Genomic DNA, 26,235 nt, shown 5'->3' on the forward strand with positions numbered 1-26,235 from the left:
AGGGTGTGAGGCTGTGAGGCCAGCAAGAGAAGAGATCTTAAGCTACCACAAAGGAGGAGAGAATAGTTAGAGAGCTAGAGAGGAGGAGAGCATCTTGAGGCCTTGTATCAAGGTGTCGCTTGAGAGGGAGGCCATAGAAGGAAGATGAGGGCTCATCTCTTTGTATAAGCTATGTATTCTTAATTTCTTTTGCCTTAGTGAACTATTTGATTGATTCCCTCCCGTGGACGTAGATTCAGTTGGATCGAACCACGTAAACGATCTGTGTTTGCTTGTGTTATTTGCGTTTCATTTTTATGTCAGGAATTACATATCTCTCAACATAGGTGGAGACATTTTCTTTAGTTGAAGTAGAGGCATTTTGAATTCGATTTGTGTGGCGTTGCAAACGTCGTCCGCATTTTTTGTTTTGTTTGATCAAATTATTAACGATAGTTTTTTCTTAGCAATTGAAGCTCCAAACATGCAAACCAATCCATTTAGTGACATGAGCGATATTTGAATGATTTAACTCTATATGATATTTCTCGATATCAATTTGTTCGATGCGGTTGTCCCCTATTTTCATCATGCTTGATTGAGCTAAGTTATGGAATAGATATGGAGGCCAACATTAATTTGAACTTTCAAGGATCCATCATGATCTCTTTATTTTCCATCTCAAATCTAAGATGATGATTTCTCTATGAATTCACACTTCTTTAGGTTAACACTTAACATGTAATTGCTATTGTTGTAGTAGATGGAAACTCTTTCCTCGAATGTTTTAAATGCTCTTCCCATGATTTTGTTTAAAAAATTCTTACATATATGGCCATAAAACATCATTCATCAACCTTATGAATGGATGTGGGGTGTTATAAAGTCTGAATGGCATGACCACATAGTTGTACACCTTGTGTAGTCTTGCGAGTAGTCTTCCATATGCTCATTTCATTACTACATACTTAATGTTAACCACATTTGAGATCTTGTTTGCCCAAAATTATGGTACACTTTTGTTGATCTAACAAGTTGTTAATGAACAATAGTTGATGATAGTTATTTACCATTATTTTGTTGAGAAGGTGGTCAACACATAGTCTATATGTGCTATTCTTTTTTGGAACCATCACAATGGGTGATTTACATAGTGAACTAGTAAGTGCATAGTTCTTTAAAAAGTACTTTATATGCTTGATACTAGTAAGCATGGTGGTGATGTTTCTTAACATTTTTATGCAAGTTCAAACTACCAAATATAACTAAACATATGTCAAATAAGATCACCTTTCACAACTTTTTGTCAATGTAATCCTTGGTGATTGCAAACTTCAAATAACATTGGCAATCAATCCTCAACTCAAAAAATTTTAGAATCAAATCCATACGAGGATGAGGTATAGTGCTCAATGTCAACTTTTGCATTAGAGTGGCAAAAAAGAGGTTATTCTTGCTCTTGCTTGATTTGAATTCTCAAAATGAACAACTTTTCCTATATCTCCAAATTGGACAACATTACCACTATATCTTTCGAAATAGCCATCAAAGATGGAGATGAATACATCTTGTTTACCTGAATAAGCAAGATATCATAGTATTTGTCATCTTTCCTTTCTGTTGCTTTTTTCATTTATTAATGAAGAGTTCATGGTGTACCTTACAACATTTTTTTCTTAATATGACTTAGAATTTAGTAATGATCATATAACTTCCCAACAATATTTGACTTGAAGGTAAAAACAACTTTAAGAGCATTATCTATCCCTTTGCCCTTATTTTGAGAAGTTGAATCTTTAATTGAATACTTATGATGCCATCTTTTTTATGACTTGATTGTAATGCTCTACGGGCATTGCTGCCATATTGGCCTGAACGAGATTATGGGATCAACTTTTTTGGCTTACATGTTTTTTGGCCCACCCAAAATTTTGAAAGATGGGAGTTTATTATTTTATAGCTGAGGTTTGAATCCAAGACTTCAGCAGCAATTTCCATGACCCTTATGAATCTAACTAGTTGATACCCACAACCAAATTGGGATCTATGATTGAAAAAACATGGAATTTTTTTGGAGTTTGTGAATAAAGCCCATTGGTTTAATTCAACAGAGTTTGTATTTTTACGAGATTTATTTTTAAAGTGAATTCATAATGTTTGAGTACTCCCACATAGATTGTCCTTAACATTGCCTCAATCTATGGCACTTCTTCAAACATCCATATGCATACCTCATCGAACTTCATTTTTAGATAGACATTCAATCACAACAGGGCATGATTTGGTTGAGTGAAGGAAGCCTTATTATGGATCCTATAACCATACGAGGTAAAGCAAGTTTCCAGTTAGTCAATTCATGCATTGAGCTTCTCGACATCAACCATTCCATCATATGTTGGAATATTCACTTTAGCTTTTACTTTGAATGACTTTATTCTTCCTTAATGAGTGCTAACTCTATCATCATTTTCATCCTCTCCAACAGTATTGGCATTTGGCATGGAAAAAGGACGAATAAGAGTTAGCCACTAGTCTAGGGGGTGGTTGTTTGTATCCCATTCATTCCCCAGTATTACAACTACACCATGAGTTTGCCACTTGTTTAAGTAGTGTTGGTGTAGAATCGTTGTTAACCATTGATTGATCTTCTTCTTTTTAACTTTGATTTGACTCCAATTCATGAAGTTGCTCTCCCTTACCTTTTGATGTGCTTTTTCTTTGCATCATGCACTAAGGTTCAATGTTCTGATGCCAACTTTATCAGTACCAACGTTTTTAATTAAGTTTTATCGTTGTAGATAGATCTCCCTCCCATGTTTTGAGTTTTCTGTTTTATGTGGGCGGTGATTTCTCACTGTTTCTGAGTGTTTCCACTGCCGGAAGACAACTAGCTTGTGTACCAGCTTCTTTTTGTTGTAAAAACAACAGTGTAAATGTCGTTTTATTTCTGGCAAACATGGCAACGGAAGCAACAAAAATCTCAACGACAACAACAAACTGAAAGATGCAATCCAAAATGATAAGCAGAGCAATTATTATCTTGAAGGAGAGGCAGCTACAGCAGGCAACGACACCATTGGCAAAGTTACAGTACCAGGGAGCCCAACACTTACAGTGCACGACTGCAATCTTTATTATAATGCAGTTGTGGCTTGGCTGAGAGAAGAAAAATCAAAGACAACCGAGGGAAAGTACAATTGACGGCTTTCTAAGAATATATTGGGTTGGTTTCATTGTAGAATATTACACCTATTTGTAGATAATTACAACAGGTAATAGTGCTTATCCACTTCCTCAACAAATTCAATTTTTTTGATATACTGCGTAAGATTAATCTTCAAGGCAATGCGAGATAATTCTGATAGCATATGTCTAAAACTTGAATTTAATATTCAAAGAAAATATATCCAAACAAGTTTCACCAAAAAAAAAAGGAGGAAAATCAAGCACATATCTTTTTGTAATATCCATTCGTGCTCATGCACTCATCGCGACAACTTTAAATTCAACTTTATGATTTGAGAATGGCTACTGTCATCAAACTCCATCAAGCTGTTAAAATTGTGAATGAACATGATCTTTTCGAATTTTCCATTAGATTTCCTAATCGTGGTCATAAATGATCAAATTGATTACCTACTAGAATGATGTGTATCATTTTGGGTCATAGAAGAAATATAATTATATTTAGTCTCTAGTTAGTTATAATAGACTGATCTGACGGATCTGACTCTTAGAAGGTGTTGTAGCAGCTTTAGGTCTCGGCTTTTCCTTAGCAGGTGTGGTAGCAACTTAAGATCTCAACATCTTTTCTTCTCCACGCTTTCTGTACCTTAATTTAGTTTAGAGCCTTCTGATTTCATTATTCAGACGGTTCAGAAGGGAAGAGTACGACAAAGGTGTGCCCACTATCAGAAAATCATGAGGATTACTTATCCGATCGAGTGAAGCTATCTGAGCCCGGCTAGCAATGCCACACTTGACCCAACCACGAGCCCTTTGAGCCCAAGCTCAGTTCAAGGATCATCGAATTGAGCTCGGGCTCAAAGTGCTTTGTAATGTTAGCTTTTATATTAAGGGTTTAACATGATTAAATTACCTTTGTAACCTTATCAGTAAATAACAAGTTTGTCATTGTAAAGTCTATATATAGGACATTCTGTAATAATGTTAATTATAATAAAATATTATTTTGTTATTTCAATTTTGTTATCGTTTTTTCTTTATTTGAATTTTCATGTTATCAGAGCTGTTAGTTTGACAACATCAAAGATCCATGGATTAATCATCCTCTACCTCTCCTCACCTCATTCAACAGTCTCAAAACTCTTTCAACAGAGTGAAAGAAACACATATTACAGCAACACTAAAATTTTTGATGCACACATCAAGAATATGACAAATACACCATTAACATTTGAAAATTATGTAGTATGAAAGGTACAAATTTAAAAATCTTTTTTTGCTAATGACTTTTATTTTTTTTAGATAATACTATCTCACTGCTCCAAGATTTCAGCAAGACATCACAGGAGAACAAAATGAAAATCCAGATCATGCTCTATCTTGTTGATCAGAATCTGACAACAGCTATCTTTTCAAATATTTCACCCTCTATTTTATCATATGTTCTTCACTTAACCATCCCAACAAACATTTAGACCACATTAGAAAGAAAGTTTCAATCAGCAAATCGTTCAAGAGTTATGCAACTAAAAAATGAACTTCACAATACCAACACGAGGACTCATACCACGACTCTATACATTATAAGTATCAAAAACATTGTAGACAATATTGCAATTGCATGATCAAAGGTGGATAATGAAGGCATGATTCTATACAGATTAAACGACCTTCCTTCAAGTTGTCAAGGCCTTAAAACCGCTATAAGTACACACATAAATCCCATCACTTCAGAAAATTTCAACTCCATTCATAGAGAGGAAAATAATCTTGCCAATGAAAATCTCAAATTTACCCAAACAGCAACACTGCTCACCTACAAAACCAAGAATTATCATTCTAAACCCAAATTTCCCATCAAGAATCCACAACATACCAATTCTTTATACAACAAGAGCACCCATCAAAACAGAACAATAATTATGTGTCAAATTTTCTGTAAGAAAGGACATTTCACAACTCAGTGTTTGCACATGCCCAATCTTCACTACAAACCCTCTCTCACTACTCAAGCTACTGCTCTCAATATCATAATGACTCTAAAGAATATTGGGTTCTTGATACTAGTGCTACAACATATTTAACTTCATATATTGAAAATATACAACAACTCATACCTTACAATAGATCCGACCTAGTCACGGTTGTAAATAGGCAAACAACAAAAATTTCACAAAAAGGAAATATTCTCCTTCATACATCGGATCGTAAGGTTATTCTTTCATCCAGATTCAGAGTTCGTCATATCCCTCATAATTTACTTTCAGTCTTTAAACTTGTTCAAGATAATAATTGTTCTATTCCTTTTCATGCTAATAGTTTTACTATTTATGATCACAACACAAATAAACCAATCATTAGTGGTCAAATTAATAAATAATTATATTTCCTTACAGCTCTTATGTCCATCATCAATCCCATGACTTGGCATAACAGACTTAATCATTTCCCCTCCAAGACTTTCATCACATTGCAAAACAACGTCCTCACCTATAAATCCACAAAAGCATTTCAACATGTCATAAATCTTATAAAAATAAAAGCCATAAACTATTTTTTCTGTTAGTATTACTAAGTATGTATTGTTGGAAATGATATACTCGAATGTTTGGGGTCTTTTTTCACAGCTCTCTCTTGATGTGTCAAAATATTATGTTACTTTTATAGATGCTTACTCTCGTTTTTGCTGATGGTTTTCTTTATACTCTAAATTTTAAGTGTCACTTTGTTTTATTAACTTGCATAAATAACTAGTAAATCACATAATAAACATAGTAAATATTTGAGATCTGATTGAGATGCTGAATACACATCTATTTAACTATAAACATCCTTACAAAATCATGACATTTAACACCAATATAGCTGTTCATACACATCAAAATAAACTGGGGTGACTGAAAGAAAAAATCTCCACATTATATAAACTGCTATAACCCTTCTCAACACAGTTTCTTTATCACCGAAATTTTGGATGTAAATTGTGCGTACTGCCATGTATCTCATTAATAGATTACCTTCTCATTATACTTACAACAAATCCCCTTTTCAACTTATTTTAAAAACTCCTGAATACAAAATCTAAAGAGTTTTGGCTGTGCATGTTTTCCATGACAACCATCATCTATGCATCATAAATTTAGTCCCAAGGCATCTCTCTGTATATTTGTGGGCTACAAACACTTGCATAAAGAATATTAATATTATGATATTCATCAAAACCATATTATTATCTCCATATATGTTACTTTCGAAAGCTATATCTTCTATTTAAAGAAACTCAATCTTCCTCATCTATTACTATAATTACTTTACCATCTCCATTTCTTTTCTAATACCTATCTCTACTAAAACACTTCATCTCAAACTTTAACATCACACCAACTTGCTACAAACACCCTAGATAATTTTTGTTCTTCCATCTGCTCTATCACTAACACCACTCAACACAACCGTTACTACATTTTCCTCTCCTGTTCGACATGTTATACCTCCTACTTCAACATTTTTCCCACAGTCATCCCTCAAATCCCATTATACGATTACATGTACACAAACAAGAAAAAGAAAATATTTATATTTTTACGTCACATACTCTCTACACATCCATCAGATTCAAACAAACACTTTCAACACTCACATTAGAGAAAGACTATGTCAGAAGAATTCACGACCCTTCAACAACAGGGGACATTGACTCTTGTGTCATCTTCTTCTCAACAAAATATTTTAGATTACAAATGGACCTTTCAGATCAAACAACATATCAATGGATCCATCTTTTATTACCAAGTTCGGTCGTTAGTTCAAGTTTTCAAACAACAACAAAGTATTGACTATCAAGAAACTTTTAGTTTTATAACCAAATTCTCTACTAGTCATATACTCATTACTTTAGCTACTACTGAATATTGAGATATAAAACAACTTGATGTATCTGATGCTATTTTACAGGACAAACTAGATGATATAATATATATGTCTCAATCTCCTGATTTCATAGACACCTGTTATTCTCATTATGTGTGTAAGTTAAACAAAACAATATGCAGTCTGAAACAAATTCTGAGACAATGGTATTCAAGTTTTTTTAATTTCTTATATACACAAAAATTTAAACTGAGTATTTCCGATAATTCATTACTTATTTATCATTATAACAATACTTGCATTTATCTACTTGTGTATGATGATATTCTCATCACTGAGAACTCTCTGACTGCTATAAATACTTCAATTCAAATATTAAGCAACCAATTTAATTTATAACTGCTTGGTCACCTCTCTCATTTTTTTGGTTTGCAAATAAATAAAACAAAATTTGAATAATTTTTACATCAAAGTAATTATCTCTCAGACATTTTAACCATAACAGATATGCGCCAGTTGAAACCTGTTTTAACACCCTTACAACTTCAATCAAACAAAAGTACTATTTCATTGTCACCTATTTTTAATCTGCAACACTATAGACATCTCATTGTTTCTTTACAATATCTTGTCGTTACCCGACTCGATATAACATTCACTATTAATTTATTGAGCCATTATATGCATAATCTAAACACACACCATTACTAACTTCTCAAAAGACTATTAAGATACCTTAACGACTCTACAATCATGTCTCTCTATTAACTGCTAGACTACTTTTCTTATCAGCTTTTGCGGATGTAGTTTGGGCTAGTGATAAAGAAGATAGAAAATAAACTACAAGTTTTTGCATTAACTTGGTCCTAATTTAATTTCCTTGACGACAAAGAAACAAACCACTGCTGCAAGATCTTCTATAGAAGCATAATATTACTCTCCTGCGACTACAACTACAAAGATCCTCTGGTTATATATGCTACTTCACAAATTTACCAACATACCAGTAACCACCACCACACTCTACAGTAATAGTTTCTCAGGCATAGCTCTTGCTCATAACTCTATATTCCACACGAGAATAAAATATATTGAGGTGGATTATCACTTTATAAGAGACCACATCAAACTCAAACATATAGTTTTCAATCATATAATGACAGAAGACCAGCTAACGGACATTTTAACCAAAGCTATTACAACAAAAATGTATTATGATCTTACCAGCAAGTTGACCATCCGAACATCCGATACTCAACTTGAAAGGGGGTAATACAACTTACGTGGAGGATTTGACTCTTAGAAGTTATGGCAGCCGCTTTAGGTCTCAACTTTTCCTCAGAAGGTGTGGTAGTAACTTCAGGTCTCGACATCTCTTCTTCTTCATGCTCCAACCTCTAAGCCGCTCCCTGGATCGTCGAACTGAGCAAGGGTGAAAAGGGCTCTGTAATGTAGCTTTTATATTATGGGTTTAGCATGGTTAAATTATCTTTGTAACCTTATCAGTAAATAAGAAGTTTGTCATTGTAAAATCTATATGTATGACATCTTATAATAACGTTAAAGATAATATAAGATTTTCTTTCAATTCTATTCTCCTCCTCTTCTTTCTCTGAATATTCAAGATGAACAATTCTAAGTGGGATATTATTGAAGGTTTGTGGAGCCGAATCCCCGGTAAAATATCGTAACTAAATAAAATTCCATCGCTTTTTTTATGTGGATCATGCATCGAATGGCTTAAGGGTCGCAGCGGAGCAGTGCTCCTCTGAGGTGAAGGCCCCAACCCAAAAAAACAGATCCTATGAAATATTTTGGGGTATATTCTGTGCTAAAATTCTAAGTTTTCTACCTTTTTATAGCTGCTCTGTTGTGTAGTATTTAAAGGGTGTCATCTACTGTAATAGGTACCGGATCCCTAACTGTGAATGTAGAAGTTTTAATTTCCTGACCATATAATTTTTTTTTTTTTCACTTATTTCCTTTTGAGCATTTGCCTTTATGGATGAACCAAGCAATATGATTAACCTTCTTTTCTTGTAGACGACAATCAGGAAGCTGGTGCATATAAGTGTTGGGTTGGTGTTTATGTTTTGTTGGCCTCTATTCAGGTAAGTTGTTACAGAGATGCTGAGCTCCTCTTACACTTATGTAACTTTAAAGGTTTTTCCCTGTCACAGTCCCAGCCCTCTGGCGCCATTTCTTGCAGCTGTAGCTCCAGGTATCAACATAATACGAATGCTGCTCTTGGGGCTTGGAATATGGAAAAATGAAGCAGTTGTCAAGTCAATGACCAGAAAAGGAGACTACAGGTTTGAATTCCTTTAGAAATCCATGCATTATGGCCAAAATATGTTAGATTAGACGATTATTAATTGATGATTGATGGTCTATTTGGAGCAGCCTTCTCACTATTTTGCTATTCTGACCGTCACCACAGCTCCATTTGGCTACTTTTTTTTGCAGCTTTCTAAAAATTTTTATGACTGGGAGTTGTTTTTTATGACTACATCTGTTAAATTGTGGTAACTATGAGAAAAATTATCTGATTTTTTGACAAAAAAAAAAAAATTATAGTATCCGTAGAAGCTTTTAAAAATGCTGTTTCCCCAACAACAATTTTATAAGAACTTTTAAAGAGCTGTATCCACCCCATAAAGATCCTAAGCCTTCTGCATTGCCTGCTTGCTTTGCTGCCCCTAATCTTTATTTCATTTTCATTTCCGGCTTTCTAGGGAACTTTTGAGGGGACCACTATGCTATGCTTGCTCCCTTACACTATCAACCACAATCTTTTGGCGAACTTCTCCTATTGCTATTGCTGCAATCTGCAATCTGTGTGCTGGAGATGGTAAGAAATTTAAATCACTTACGACTTGGGAGAATCATTTAATACTGTATTGCTTTCAGGAGTTGCGGATATGTTTGGGAGACGATTTGGAAAGAAAAAATTGCCTCACAATCCTAGCAAGTCCTTTGCAGGTTCCATTTCAATGGCAATTGCAGGTTTCATGGCATCCATTGGGTAAGCATGACCCATCTTAAATTCAAAATTCTTGTTTTACACATTAAGTCGAAATATTTTCAGTATAATTTTCACACAAGATGTTTAGGAATTAGGATTTCATCATACAATTCTAAGATGCAATGCATGGAATCATACATACAAAATCAATATTTGTAGTTTATTGTCCCTCAGTTTAGATGACTATCCATCCTTTTTTATAAAACTCGAAAGTATGAAAATTCTAGGCTAAATGATAATTTAAAGATCACAAAAATAAAAGTTTTATATGAAAAAAATTTAGGAGCACTTAAAAAAACTTGTCCATTCAAAACTCGCACTGTAATCATAAAATCAGGCTCATAAACCAATCAGAAAATATGTAGATAAAAAGGTGATATCAAAAAGAATTCACCAAATTAGAGAATCAAGCTTCATATTGGTAAACATAGATTACTTCTCTCATAAATTGTCAAACATCCATCAACAAATTAAAAAAAAATTAACATCCAACAAGCTCATAAATTTGAAAGAGAGAACATAAATTTCTTTAAGCCAAAATTGTTCTTTATTTGCCTTAGCATCAAATTCCTTTCGGCCAACTTTTTTTTGTTTTTTACTAAACAAGCATATCCCAACAAATCAAGCTGAAATCATCAATCCGCTCTATCAAGAAACCTCAAACTGATCAATTTATACTATTCTAGTAATTAAATCATGTAATGTAATGTGGGCTCCGAAATTCAAAATACTCAGCCTCCCTCGGAAAAGAATGTTAGATCAAAAGGATTAGGGAGCATATGGGCTACAACTTGTGCCATTTGGCGGCAAACCACCCGGTCAGGAAGCTCAAATCGTCACTACTTTTTGTAGTATCTTTCGGCTGCAAAACCACATAGAGAGCAGAATTGGGCCTCACCCTTACTGACACATAATTATTTTGAGTTTGAATTTTATAATATACTTGACATGACGTTAGCTATTTATGAGCTAAGGTTAAGATTAAATTTGTCCACCCCAATAGATGATGGCGAAAAATAGATGATTTTTTTGCTCTTTAGCTTTTAATGATTTTAATTTTATTTAAATATTTTAACATTGTTTGATTTGAAATTTCTTTAATATTTCAGATAAACCCATCTGATTGAGATGTGCAATAAGTATGCCCATCATTGAGGATGATATTTGAAATCCTTAGAACTTTGATATTTGATGCTTGATTGGATCTTGCAATTTGAACATCACTAAATGTCAATTCTGTGAACTTCACTTCTAGTGAGGTGTCAGGATCCGACTCGGGGCTTAAAATTAACCAATGCGGGTACAGGCGGACGGACAATGAGAAATAAAAAATCTCTATATTATTTTTCTAAAACTAACATCTAATTAAATGAAAAAATCACTAAAAACTTAAATTAAAGCAGTACATTTAAATTTATCTCATTACAGGTTGTTTGTGTCTTTTATAAATATTTTCTCTTCTATCACTCAACTTTTTATTTATTTAATTAAACCTGAAATGTTAGTTTTAACAATAGCGAGCTTATAGTCAGTGAATACTCATGCTCTTAGATTACAATAGCACAAGGGGAAAAAATAATATGTGTGCCAGTTATGTTTTTAATTAATTAGTATAAAATATTTGATAGTTTTTGAATATGCTCACTTATGATATTTCATGATATTCAATATGTTTTACTATATCGATAACATTTCTTATATCATTCTAAGTCTCTATAACGGTCACATGAGCACCGTCTAAAAATTGTATCAATTAAGATACTTTAATATTAATATTCTTTTCCATTTATATGCATGGGTTCCTTAGCATTCCTCCGCTAGTACTATAAATAGTCAACTCCATCATAGTCAAACATGCACATACATGTAATATCCATTTATATAGTTGTTTGCCCTGTCGGGGTTTCATTTGTCAGTTTTATTGTTCTTCTCGAAACGGGGCTTTTGAACACTATACAAATTTGAAAATTCGAGGTGTTTGAATAATCAAACGCGTCACAGAAAGTAGTAAACCAACTTGAAAGATAGAATGCAACTTTATGATGGGTTTAATTATTTGAACAAAGAAAATGTTGGATATCAGCACCGGTCTGTGATTAAATCCGACAAGTCACATCTTCGACTAAACTATTATAGCTTCAAAACCGTATGACTTGTTTTAAATTTTCAAACATATTTAATCTTATCTCTAATAGTTAGCTACTTACAATAAGGTCGACCTCACGGCTGCAGCTTTTTTTTTTCATAGAGAGGTACGGGTTAAAAATTTTTCATATTGGGAAACATTTATGTTTTAAATTTTTGGATTGTATATTCTCTAGATGATTAAAATATGATTTGAGATGTGGCATGAAGATTGGGATTCCTTATCTGTAATGTTGATAAGGGACAAGGGCAAGGTAGAATGGAACATTCTCAAAAGGGGATAAGAAAGGAGATGTCTAGCTGTGTTTTCTTACTGATAATTCTTAAACAAGCAAAAATGTCTTGATATTATTATTTGGTAGGGAAATTCTTACACATACCACAATTTTCTTATGTACTTAACATATTTAACACTTACATTTTGATATTTACATATAAAAATCATAATCACATCAAAACATAAGGTCGACCTCACGTCTGCAAAAAACTATAATTTATTACTTTTTTTAGCAATTTTAACTTGTTTTTGTGATTATAATAGTTTTTTTTCTTTTTTTTAGCACATTTGGCACTCACTCTTAAGTCAGTCGTGTATCTAAATTTTTGTACTGTTCTGAATTGAATTTTTACTTCTGAAGTATCAAATATATGACTATCAGAGTTCTGTTACAAACAACTTTATTAAACAGGGGTAGAATGATCATTTCTCCAGAAACAGCTGTAATACAGTTTTTTCAAACAGCTGCAACAAACAACCAGTCAGCTTCCCCGCAGCAGCTTCCCTGCAGCAGCTTTCTAGGGCAGCTAAGCTGCAGGTGAAAAGTTGAGAAGCTGCAGTTTCCCCAAACAGACCCATAATTCATAACTATTAAAATATATAAATTTCTAAAAGATGGTACAAATGGTCCCATAAAATCTAAGCCATATACATAAAAAATTTCAATCTGTAAATTAAAGTTTAAGGGCATTTCATCTCTCTTAGATATGTTGGTAAAATCTTAAATGCAGTTCTATCAACACCAAAATACCCCCTAACTTAGAATCATGACATTTCTGAATAATTTTCTCGGTTTCTTCTAAAGATACACATTTTCAGATAACTTGATCCTTACATTTTTTTAAAACAATATGGGTCATCCCAAAAGTAAGATCTCACATCATGAATGAACTTTTTCGTCGATAATATATTAATCCATATGGTATAATATCACTAATAATATAATTCACTATGTCAGCATACCACAGAACATGCCAGCTAGTAATAACTTATAATTGTTTATCAGGAAAATTTTCATTAATTTTATCTTCATAATTACAAGAATTTTCTTATTCCAGTCTAAAGAAATGGTCAGCTGTTTGATTATCCAATTCTTTCCTATACTTCAAAATTGAATTCATGTATCAGAAGGACCCGTCTAATTATTCTTGTTTTAACATCTTTCTTTAGCATATGATATCTAATAACAGAATGATCTGTATGAACAATACGTTTAGTTTCAATGAGATAAAATCTAAATTTATCAAAAATATATACTTTTGAAAATAATTTATTCTCAGTCATAGTATAATTAATTTGAGCTTCATTAAGTGTTATACTGACATAGTATATAAATTTAAAAAATTTTTCTTATTTTTGTCCTAACACTGCCCCAATAGCATAATCACTCGCATGACATCAACTCAAATGACCTCCCCCCAGTCAGGTGAGACTATAATATGAGCGGTGATTAATTTTTCTTTTAATATATTAAAGACATACATGCAATCTTGATTAAAATTAAATAAGACATTTTTTTCTAAAAAAATGACATAGAGGCTTGATGATTTTTAAGAATTCTTTAATATAACGTCTATAGAACCCAACATATCTCAGAAAACATTCAACTCCTCTCACTGTAGTAGGAGGTAGTATTTTAGCAATTACTTGAATCTTTGTTGGATCTACTCCCATGCATTTTTAGATATTTTATGTCCCAGAACAATTTCTTCTGCTTCCATGAATTGATATTTTTTTTCAATTGAGAACAATATTAGTCTCTTCACAACGTTTTAGCACTTTTGTTAAATGATCTAAACATGAATTAAATGATGTTTCAAACACTGAGAAATCATGCAACTTTAAAACGGTGTGTTACATAATTCAAAGTACATTCTTCTAAAAGCAAATGTTTCATAAAGACTTGTGAATGTAGTCTTTTCTTGATCCTCTGAGCTATAAGTATTTGATGATATCCAGAATATTCATCTAAAAAGCAAAAATATCGGTGACCAGCTATTTAACATCTAATCCAAAAAGGGTAAAGAAAAGTGATCTTTTCTAGTGGCTAAATACAATTTTCTGTAATCAATACAAATTCACCACTCAGTGACTTGTCTGGTAGGAATTCATTCATTCCGTTAATTGATAGCTACTGTCACTCCCCATTTCTTAGTAACATAATGTATAGAATTAACTCAAACACTATCAGAAATAAGATAGATAATATCTGCATCTAACCACTTTAATCTCCTTTTTAACAACTTCTTTCATAATATGATTTAATCTCTATTGAGGATCTGCCCTGGGTTTATGATCTTTCATTAGAATCTTATGCATACAAATTAAAAGACTAATTTCTTTAATATCTGCTTAGGTCTTTCCGAAAACTTTCTTATAATTTCTTAGAATTTTCATTAATTTTTCTTCTTTTGATTGAGTCAAATATGAGGATATGATGACTGGTAGTGTAGATGAGTTCCCTAAATAAGCATACTTTAAATGTGTATGAAGTATCTTCATCTCAAGTTCAGGAGGTTCTTCAATAGAAGGAATGCGCGGTTTACTATTTTCTATTGCATCTAAAATCTCAAACCTGTCCTGAATAAATTTTGAGTCTTCAGTAAGCAATATATTCAACTCATCTTGGAAATCCGTATCATTCTAATAATCTAACTCCTGTTTTTCTGATTTACCTTCATAACTTTTTCGGAAATGGTTACTACTTAAATAATCAATTAAGTCCATCCAAACACACTCATATTCTTTTCCTTTAGCAGGATATTTCATAAAATTTAAAACATTAATGCAACTTCCTGATCATTTACTCTCATGGTTAACTTACTTTTTTGCACATCTATCATAGGTCATCCAGTTGCAAAGAAATATCTCCCTAAAATAATTGAAATTTCTTTATCTTTCTCCATATTAACACAATGAAATCCATAGAGAAGATAAATTTATCCACTTTAACTAATACATCTTTTATAACCTCCTTTGGATAAGTGATCGATTAATCGGCTAACTGAAGGGTTATAGTAGTTAGAGAAATCTCTTCTAAACTTAACCTTCTGAAAATAGATAACGACATAAGGTTAATGTTTGCTCATAAATCACATAAAGCTTTTCCAAAAAAAATTTCTCCTATTGCGCAGAGAATAATAAAACTCTCAAGAACTTTAAGTTTTTTAGGAAGTTTATTCTGAATTATAGCGCTCCACTTATCACTAAGTGCAACAGTCTCATAATCTCCAAATTTTCTCTTCTTATTAGGGACGCCTTTAATAAATTTTACATAGCTGGACATTTGTTCCAGAGCATCAGCGAAAGAAATATTAATAGTTAACTTCTTAAATATTTTTAAAAAATTTTAAAATTGTTGATCTAACTTCTGTTGTCCAAGTCTTTGAGGAAATGGAGGCGGTGATTTTTCTAAGTTAATACTAGTTGGAGAGATTGATTTTTCCAGGTCCTTAGAAATATTTTCTTTAGATTTTTCGGTTTCCACGGTCTCTTTCTCAACCTCAGCCTTATTTTGAACTATATCCTCCATCTCTCTTCCACTTCTTAATTTGATGACTTTAATTTGCTATTTATTCTTCTCTTTAGTATTTATCTCAATGTTGTTAAGAAGAGTTCTTTTGAACCTATTGCTGAGTGCGTTAACAATTTATTTCAATTAATTCACTATATTTCTTATCGCTACACATTGACTTTGCAATTGGTTTCCCATTTGCAACACAATCTCCTTCAGAAACAATTTCTTCTCCTTAAATTGCTGATTATTGTTAAAGCCTGATGGATAAGAAAATTTATAGTTGGTACTAGTTTTGTTATTCCAGTTTCCTATAGGGTTTACTTGATTATTTTTTCATTATTGGTTTCCACCTCCAGAATTATTATTCCAGGTAAAATTAAGATGATTCTTCCAACCTGGGTTATAAAAATTAGAATAAGGGTTATTAGGTCTATTGTTAATGGTATTTAAGGTCCCTAATGATGAAGTATTAGAATGAACAATCTGTTATAATGAATTTTTCTCAATTACTGAAGGTTATTTGAGGTTAGTTCATTCTAAATTGATCTAGCTTTATAGATATTGCTGCAACCTGAGAAGTAAGAATTGACAATATATTCATATCGTGAACACTATCTTGTTAGGATTTACCTTTTCAGAAGGTCATTGGAAAGTCGTTATCTCTTCAATTAAAGAATAAGCTTCATTAAATGATTTGGACATGAGTGAACCACCACCACCAGCGTCAATGATAGATCTAAGAGATCCTGCCATTGTAAAAAGTTTAATGATTAATCAATCTAACAGAGCATGATGTGGGCAGAAGTTTCTTAAACCTTTCTCATGCTTCATATATTGATTTACTTTCATACTACAAAATGAGATAATATCATTTCTAATTTAGTAGTTTTGAAGGTGAAAAATACTTAGCTAGCAATTTTTTAAGGTGAAAAATACTTAGCTAGCAATTTTTGAGCTAAGTCACTCTAAGTTATAATAGATCCGGGCGCTGATAAATTCAACCACATTTTAGCTTTATCCCTTAAGGAAAAGGGAAAAGTCGAAGTCTAACAACGCCATTTGACACTCCATTATAACGAAATGTAACTAGTCAAGTTTAAATTTGGATCCTCAGATGGAGTTCCTCCAAATTGGTTGTTCTGCACCATTTGAATAATATTAGGTTTCAACTTTAATGTGCTAGCCTCTATGACAGGAGTTTGTATACTTAAATGAATTTCATCTGTCGTAGGATTAACGTAATCCCTTAATGGTTTATGTGTGTTATGATGTTTAATTATCTAAGTTGTTTTGCTGAGTATTCGTCATTTCTTCTACAAATTGGTAAAGTCTTTTATTTTTTAATCCTTCTAATTGTTCTTTCTAATTCAGAATCGTGGGGCACAAGTCTTGAAGATCCTGCACTACGCATACACAATTAAAGTTCAATAAGTAAATTACAGAAAAACACATAAAACAAATACTTAAATCTAATAATTTTTTAATACTACCTTAAACAAACAAACAAACATTTACACAAAGAAACAACAATATGATTTTTCAAATCTACATTTAATTAGTTCAACTAAAATTTTTCTAAGTCAAATTAACCGTCGCACATCCTCGACAACGACGCAAAAAACTTGACCAACCTGTCGGATGCCCCAGTGATTTTGGATGAAATATTTGAAATCTAAAATATATTTTATAGATATTATGACTTGAGTTTTTTCATAATTTAGCACTACACACTAGGTGTCTTACGCAAGTATATGTATCGTTTAAGTAATATCAGATTTTTGAGTTCGGAGTATCAATCCCAAAGTGAAGGCTGTTATTTTAAAAACTTAAGAAAAGTTTTTAGCCTATTAATAAGAGTCTTAGCCTGGAAATAAAATCAATTTAAATTGTGCTTGTAAATTCTACTAAAATATTACTAAACATATAGATTTACTCTAAAGTTAATTTTACTAAAGTTAAATAAGTTAAGAAAGATCAAGTGATGAAAAATACCCTCCCTTGTAATGGAATAAGTAATTTGTGTAGGACTAGAACACATAGAATATAGATTATAATTAGTGACAAATAGGAGCATTCCTCTTCTTTACTCTCTTTCGAGTGCATAAAAAAGTTTGATTTAATTAGGTAATTGTTTCTGCTTGTCACCCTCGAAACACCAAAAAATACTAACTGTTTCTTTACTCTCTTTCGGGTGCACCTGAGAAAAGAAGTAAAAACTTCTTCCCAAATGATCAACATGTGTTCATTGCACTGCTTACAACAATCCTTTACAATATCCTCTCAATTCTCTCCAAGAAAATTCAAAAAAATATAAAACCTCACTTTAAACTCCACTTTCCCGCACACTTAGATTTTTTCCTTGGCTTCACAAAATGATCCTCCCCTCAAATGATCTGCTTCTCCCTGCTCATAACCTCCAATTTCGTGCACAACCGCTACAGAAACTGTACAAAGTAGTTCTAGCGCCCAGGCGCCATTTTCTCGGGTAAGCCCGGGAAATAACTGGGGCTTAGGCGCCAGTATGTGGCGCCATGACATCACCTTCTCTGGTTTCTAGACACAATCTGACGCCACACCCATTTGCGGCGCCATGGTGCCATGTTGTAGCGCCAAGGTGCCAGAAGCTGGCGCCTAGACGGCTACCTGCTATTTGCTCCATTGCTTCATGTGCCTTCCTTTTGCTTCGTTTCAGCTCCAATTTGCTCCAAATCTTTTACATTTTATACTTGCGACGAAAACGTAGAAATACTTTCCTTTAAAGTGCAATTTTATCAAAAATAAGTGTTAAATATAAAGGAAAATTTAGCATGCTACCACACATGTCAGTTAACCCAAACCACAATAGGTAAGCCCAATATTATTATTGAAAACAAATAGACAGCTACAACCAAAATACTTGAAAGAGAAACCAACAATAAACACGACACGTGACACACAAAAGTAGGAAATAACAATATAATGACTCATGACACACGACTGAGGCGGATCTTGTGGGGTGGGGTGGTGATAATTGAGAGTTTGGGCATTCGAAGAGGTAGCAAAAGGTGGTTGAATGGCTAGATGGTGGAGTGGCAGCAAGGGAGAGATGGTGCCAAGAAAGGGGAGGGGAGAAACTGTCGGAACAACAAAGTGACGGGCTACCTTTGGTGGTGGTAGCAAGGGCGAGGGGCTAGACAACGAGTAAACAACATGAAAAGTGTTGTTTTGAGTTGCGACAACGGTGTTGGTCGGTTAGACAACAATATAACAATACACAGTAGGATTTCTGGTTGGTTGCAACAAAACGTGGAGGATTAGAACTTCGATGCAGCAAAGAGTAAGGAGGGGAAGTCATTGTCAGCAGTTGGAACTACAAAAACGACAAAAGAGGCTATTTCAGGCTGTTTTAGCAGGGAAGGGGCAGCCGAGAGGGATGTGGGAGGATGTAAAAGCAGATACGGGAAGATAATCACCACCTCGGGGGAGAGATACATTTGGAGCACTACCCAATCTCTTGCCAAAAATTGAAACCTCAATCGCATGAATCAAATATATATGCCATAGATAATTAGAATTGTGTCCGCTTTTAAAAAGATGCCCCAAATCCACGTAAGGAAGATCAACCGACCTCAATTTGGTGTTCTAAATTGGTCATAAGTCGTTGGTAGAGTTTCGTTTTAGGTCCATTTTGCGAATCAGTCGCAGGACCATATCATGAGTCATAGAAATAGTCCTGTGGGGAGCTCCCACGCCAGTTTCCTGGGTGGGGGAGCTTTGATCTCTTCTGTCGAAGTTTCTATTTTCTCGTAGTAGTCAAGTAGACCACGTTGTAAGTAGTGGAAATATAGCAATATCTCCATAAGTTAATCCTGCAGACGTTATCGTTTCGAAGCACATCCTAATATAGTAAATATCTATCCTTTTTTGACAAAACTTGAGCTGGAGTTACATGTAGATAGATATTCTTACGAACCAAAGCTTTGAGTCATTAAATCTGTACTTCTTCCACCCCTCGTACTTGTTTAAGTGTATCTAGTAAACAATTATGTAAGGGGATTCAACTCAGGGGTGAAATTTGTGACAGAATGATCAACTCTAACTAGCAACCACTCATGAGAGATCTCTTCTTTCTTTGCAAGGACTTGGATTCCACTATATGATGTTTTTTCCTTTACAAAGCCTAAGGCGGTTTCCAACGCTTTGGTTCATCTATCATGCTTGATCATCTATTAGAGGATATACTACTGAACTGAATTTAATACCCTAATGAATCCTTATGGTCATTCCAGAAGCAGCTCTAAATATTCTTATCCTTAATGTGTGGGACCTTCCTCGTAAGGGGCAATTCAAGTTGTAGGCGGTGTATCTGAAATTTTGACATCCTCTTATCTGAAGCTGTGTCGAGTATCAACTCCTCAAACTCATGGCCTTTTTAGACCTCCAATGCCTGTCCTATTGATGCTCATCTCAATGCCTGTAAAATGTTCATTTGAAGCACCACAATCTTATACTCTGCATAAACACCTATTACCTCGAACTCATTAACTTTTGAAATAACTATTGTCAACCCAACTGAAATTTCTCTCCTGGTTTCAACTGGACTCGCTAAAGTCTTTTCCTTGTCGGGTGGACGTTGAGAATACTCTCTGAAATATTTATTTTTTATTGGATCACTATTTATTTCTTCAATTGTTCCTTGATTTGTGAGAGGTATCATTCTCCTGGTTGTGCAATTAGATTTGGTATGCCCAAATCTATGTTATTTGAAACACTTCTTGGCTAGGATGAATTTGAGAATGTAGATTAGTTTTAACTATTCTCCACTCTGATCTAGTGCCTCCTCATGCGGGGTCTGCTTGGACTTTTCCCTCAGTGTACTATTGTTGTAAGATCCCGGGGTTGAATTTTACTTGTAAGATGTGGTGATCATTCGTTCATGTTGTCACTCCACTTTTAAAGCTAGAGTATGTACATCTTGTATGTAATGAACTAATAGGTACTTACGCTACATCTCTCATTTCATATTAGACCAAGTAGTGATCGTATCCTTCCTCTAATAATGGCGTTGGTGCTTCAAATTTTCCACTAAAATAATGCACTTTTCTTTAACTTGTTGTAGAGTAGTTTCACCATTTCGTCCAATGAGATGTCTTGATACTCAATGAAAAGTTTCACAGTCTAAAGACACTCGATGAACTCATCCGAATCCAAGTGCAAGTCAAAATGTGGCAAATCCACTGTTTCCTCAAAATCTTGGCTTCTAAGATAGTTTAGATCAATTCTTCGGGATAGAGACTTCATTTCTGAAATCTCTAACAGACACTTCACCTCTGTATACTCGAATAGACACTTCATCTCTGTATCTTTTAATAAACACTTCATCTCTCTAATCAAATAGAGTTCAGGTGAGCCAATTGGGTGGTCTCCTTTTTTAATTTTTATCAAGTTGTTGTAGCATTCGATGGAGTTGTCGCTATATCTCTTTTATGGTAAATTCTTGATTGACGTTTGACACTTGTGTTGGTGGTGGCGTGGTTAGGGTTTATGTATGCGAAAGAGGGTATATTGGGATGTTTTGATTGGAAAAGCAGGGGAAAATTTTTTTCAGGGAGGTTAGGTGGAGTTAAGTTTTGATATGACGGATGCTAGAAACTCTAAGATAAGATTAAAGTTAAGCTAGCTCTGATACCAAATGATACTGGATTTAACCACAAAATTAAGCCCAATAGTATTACTTAAAGCAAATATGCGATTGCAACCAACACACTTGAAAGAGAAAATAACAGACATGACACTCAACACACTGAAATAGGAAATAACAACAAAACTCGCGACGCACTAAAATATGAAATAACAACAATACAACTCATGACATGGCTAGGGCGGAACTTGGGGTGAGGGGGGTGGCGATCGACGAGGGTTTGGATCTCCAAAGGGGAAGCAAATGATGGTTGGAAGGTTGAATGTTGGAACGTAGCAAGGGGGCGATGGTGGCAGCTAAAGTGAGACAAGATGCTATCCTGGGCAATTAGAGTAAGGTTGAGTGGTTGGACAATGAGTAAACAACAGGGAAAGTGTTGTACTGGGTTGCAACAACAATGTAGGGTGGTTAGACAACGATAAAACAACAAGGCGAGGGATTTTTGGGTGGGGACAACAAAAGGTGGAGGATTAGAACTGCGATGACATTGAAAGGTAGGGAGGGGAAGCCATTGTTGGCAGTTGGAACTGTAGAAGACAGCAAAATAGGCTATTTCAGGTGGCTGCAGGAAGGAAGGGGTGGCTGGGAGCGATGTTGGAGGATGCGTAAGGGGATAAGGGAAGATAATCACCACCTTCGGAGAGAAATAAAGCTGGAACACTTCATAATCTCTCAGATACAACCCTTAAAGAGAGAAAATAGATCCGGACATCATTCCTAAACGAACTTAATCTCAAAACTGACACCCTATACTCATGAATCAAATATATAGGCCCTATGTAATTAGGATTGGACTCACTTTTGAAAGAAGGCACCAAGTCCACGTTAAGAAGGTCGATCAGCCCTCAATTTGGTGCTCCTACCCCGACCCAGGCCATTGGGTGAGCTCCGCTTCAGTCCAATTCACAGAATGGTTGAGAGACTATAGCATGAGTCGAATAAATAGTTCCATGAGGAGCTCCCGTGTCAGGGGAAGTATATAAAGGTGCAAATTCTCATTAAAAAGGAATTTAGTTCTCTCAAAATATTCTCCACTAATGATGTTTTCTTTTATTTATATTTCTCTTCTCATTTAGAGATTCCAATTTTATTTCTTTTTTATTTATATGTATGTTGTGCAATGTAATATATGGAAGAAGTGGGAATAAAATTATTTTCTAAATAATACAGTTATATATTAAGTTTCATGTAGTGTTTTTGTTGAATTGTATTTTAACCCATCGTCCTTAACTTTTTGCCTTTGATTTTTATTGAAAAAGATAATAATAACATTATAGTCTAGAGGCAAATAATCTTGTCTACAACTCATTCAAATCTTACAAGAGAATTTCGAACCTTGGTCATATTGTAGCTTTTGAGAGCCATAGCTTGTTCCATTTTTGTTTTAATTGTATTTTGTTATTATTTTATTGACATTTTTTTCTTAGTCAAAACGTTGATGCAATCTTAAGCTTTGATATCATATATGATAACCACTGATTCGAATTCAAGTATCATGCACAAAATCACACACTCAAAATAAAAATTTAAGTGAAGTTCAATTTAAACAAGCATTCACCCCTTGTCATAAAAGTATAGAAAGTACAAAAATTTCATGTCAAATGATAATTCACTTCACTTAATATTTTACATACAAGTTTAGGTTCATGCATTACTTCGCTTCATTTGGATTCGTGGAGGAGAGCTGGAGCATGTTCTGGCGTTTCATGCTTGTATCATTAGCTGCAGCAATTGTGGAGTCATTGCCTATCCATTCAGAGCTGGATGACAACTTAACTGTGTCATTGACGTCTTTGCTTGTTGGTGCTGTTGTTTTCTGATGTTGAACCTGGAGTATTCTATTCTAATTGAATAAGGGTATGTTTTGTCTCATGGGAACCCATGAAGGTTTCTGAGTCGTAATAAGCAGAGCTACCAGTTCTTCATGACTGTACTGAAGCTGGATTTGTTTTTCTGTTTATTTTATTGTCTGTGGCTATTTATTTTTGAAATATTTCAGGAAGTTGAATTTTTGAGTGATTCTCTTTTTCATATAGTTTTTTAAGTTTTGAGTGCCTCTATGATGTCGGAATTGGGCGATCTTAAGCTTATTTGATTCATTTTATCTAGCCACTCAATTTGATTATAAGCTGGTAAGATTTAGAAATTATTTTGCTTTTAATGTACTAAAGTTTCTTATTACATTGCTGGTGCTTGATATAGAGGCTCATTTATGTTGTGAAGAAACTGCAGAATCCGATTCTAAGAGATCTGAAGCAAAATATAGAATGAAGCACACAAAGTAATAAAACACTGAAAAATGCAGAGAACATCAAAATATTATGTGAAAAACTGAGAACAGTAAAAATTTATAGAGCCCACACCTAGGAATCCTCTATGAAGAAATAAGAAGAAGTGTACCGATTCCACCACACTCAAGCTTCTCTATAGTCTTGGAATACAATAATAATCCTTCCTCTCACCTTTACGCAATAGAAATCGAAATTCAATCCTTCTTCGCACTCGCTCGCATATAATATCCATTTGCTCGCACATCTTACCGCAGTCAGAGGCAAATTTGAAGTCCCAAATCGTAAAAAAATGGTTATAGACGCTTAGGCGTTACCGTTGGGCATTTGGTTTCCGGGTGTTCTGTTTCAAAAGAATTTGATGAGAGCCTAGGAGACCTCATTGGCGCCCCGACGCTCTGTTATGGAGACTAGAGTGCTGCCCAGCACTAGTACATTAGCAAAATGTTCTTTGCCCAATAGACTCTACACACAACAATTGAGACTTGATCAAATCTTTTTTTGGTGTTGTTTGGTTGGTTTTGACACAGTGTATGGTTTGGCTCTAGGTTTTCCAAAATCAAAATTTGGATGATGCTAAAATTGATTTTGAAAACTTTTAATTTGAACATGAATTGAGACTCATGCTTAATATAGAAAATGTTTTAGTAAACAACTAGTTGCATTCTTGGACCATTATCACTAGTCCATTGCCGTCTAACTTCTAATACCCAACCACTATCATTCGAACACCACTCACCTATACTGCCCAACCACTATCATTCAAACACCACTCACCTATGATCTATAAACCTCCATGTTAAGATTTATATCTAATGTAGGGTCCTATTTGTAAATAGATGAAATCTATGGATTTATTTGTAAATATTGTAACCTATAAGGCTCTATGTAAGCCATTTATAATGAAATTAAGGAAATTTTTTTTAGCAAAGCAGAGACAAACCCTAACACTAGCGAATGCCACCGTACCACTACAGTTCCGCCTCTATCCCTTTCGATCGGCCACTGCATCTGAACGAACGAGATAGGAGCTACTCGGGCGGTGCTGGATCGTGACAGCAAGTTTGAGCAACTGCGGGATCGCGACAGAAAAGGTCGAGCAGCTACGAGATCACAACTGGATACCTGTACATGTCAAACACAGGCAACATATCAGGACATATATATATCATCAGAAATAATAAAAGGAAGTTTTAAAAAATCTAAATAATGTGCCCACGCGCCGATGTATAAGGATATACAACTTTGTCGTGAATAGCTCTCTGTCAAGCTCGTTAGCCTGTATACATGATGAATTTTGAGTTGGAACTTTTAGTGGATTTTAATTGATTAAATTAAGTGTATTTACCTCATATTTATTTTGGTTTAATTTGAGTTGATTATTGTAATTATTCTTTTTATTATAAAAATTATTGTCTAGATGGTCGTCGGCTTTACAGGCCCCCAAATAGTGTGGATTTGGGCACAAAAGGGTTTATTTGAAAATTTTCAACGATACGAACATACTGGTGGAGTCTATTTTGAAAAATAATGATTTGTTGAAAATTTTGTATGTGAGACATTTTTTCTTGTATGGAAATTCTAAAAGTAAAATTTTACGTACAAATGATGTTTGTTTACCATCAAACTGACATAAAAATGATCAAATGACCGTGCAAACCAAAACTTTATTCTAAATTTTAAAAATTATCAAAGAAAGGCTTTGATAAGTCATGCATTACTCTCATAAAAGTTCTTGGTGTGTTTCATGTACAAACGACATTACTCTCCACACAAACCTTCATCTTGAACGTATTTTCCCATTCATCACCTTCTCTAATCTGAATTTGGTGGTACCACCTATGACCATCTATTTTAAAAAAAAATAGATGTGCCACTCAACCGGTCCAATAATTCATCTAATATAGGCTTTGGAAAATGGAATTTAACTGTGATTTTATTTATACCTTTGCTATCAATGCAGATTCTCTATGATATATCTTTCTTAGGTACGATAAGAGTAAGAATGACACAACGGCTAACGCTACGTCGAATGAGCTTTTTGGTAACAATTCATCCACAATTTTCTATAATATTTGGTGCCCCTTTGGTGCCATTTTGCAGTGCCATCGTCACTGCAAGCAGGCGAGCCTTAGTTTTATAAACCAATAATATATGAGCCCCCCAACATTAATGCTGTTATTTTGACCCCCAATTAATGAACTAAAATAAAAGGGCACTTTTGTAATGTGGTACCGCTCACCTACCACATCTCACCTACCGTTCACT

At 34.1% G+C, this 26,235-nt stretch overlaps 1 protein-coding gene across 3 annotated transcripts in view; it reads left to right on the forward strand.

Moving 5' to 3' along the window:
• The window catches only part of LOC110026549 (probable phytol kinase 2, chloroplastic), a 38,364-nt gene extending 14,634 nt beyond the window's left edge, over window positions 1–23,730 (forward strand). The window contains exons 2-6 of one of the 3 annotated variants that reach the window (XM_020727524.1): window positions 9,079–9,146; window positions 9,216–9,347; window positions 9,771–9,886; window positions 9,946–10,060; window positions 23,322–23,730. In XM_020727524.1, the coding sequence (XP_020583183.1) occupies window positions 9,079–9,146; window positions 9,216–9,347; window positions 9,771–9,886; window positions 9,946–10,060; window positions 23,322–23,499 (609 nt within the window). In that variant the 3' untranslated portion in view covers window positions 23,500–23,730. Of the gene's footprint in view, window positions 1–9,078; window positions 9,147–9,215; window positions 9,348–9,770; window positions 9,887–9,945; window positions 10,061–23,316 lie in introns of all 3 variants that reach the window. The other 2 variants (XM_020727525.1, XM_020727526.1) reach the window with 2 other exon arrangements.
• The last annotated feature ends 2,505 nt before the right edge of the window (window positions 23,731–26,235 follow it).

This window comes from Phalaenopsis equestris, unplaced genomic scaffold (genome assembly GCF_001263595.1).
Source record: "Phalaenopsis equestris unplaced genomic scaffold, ASM126359v1 Scaffold000378, whole genome shotgun sequence".
NCBI lineage: Eukaryota > Viridiplantae > Streptophyta > Magnoliopsida > Asparagales > Orchidaceae > Phalaenopsis > Phalaenopsis equestris.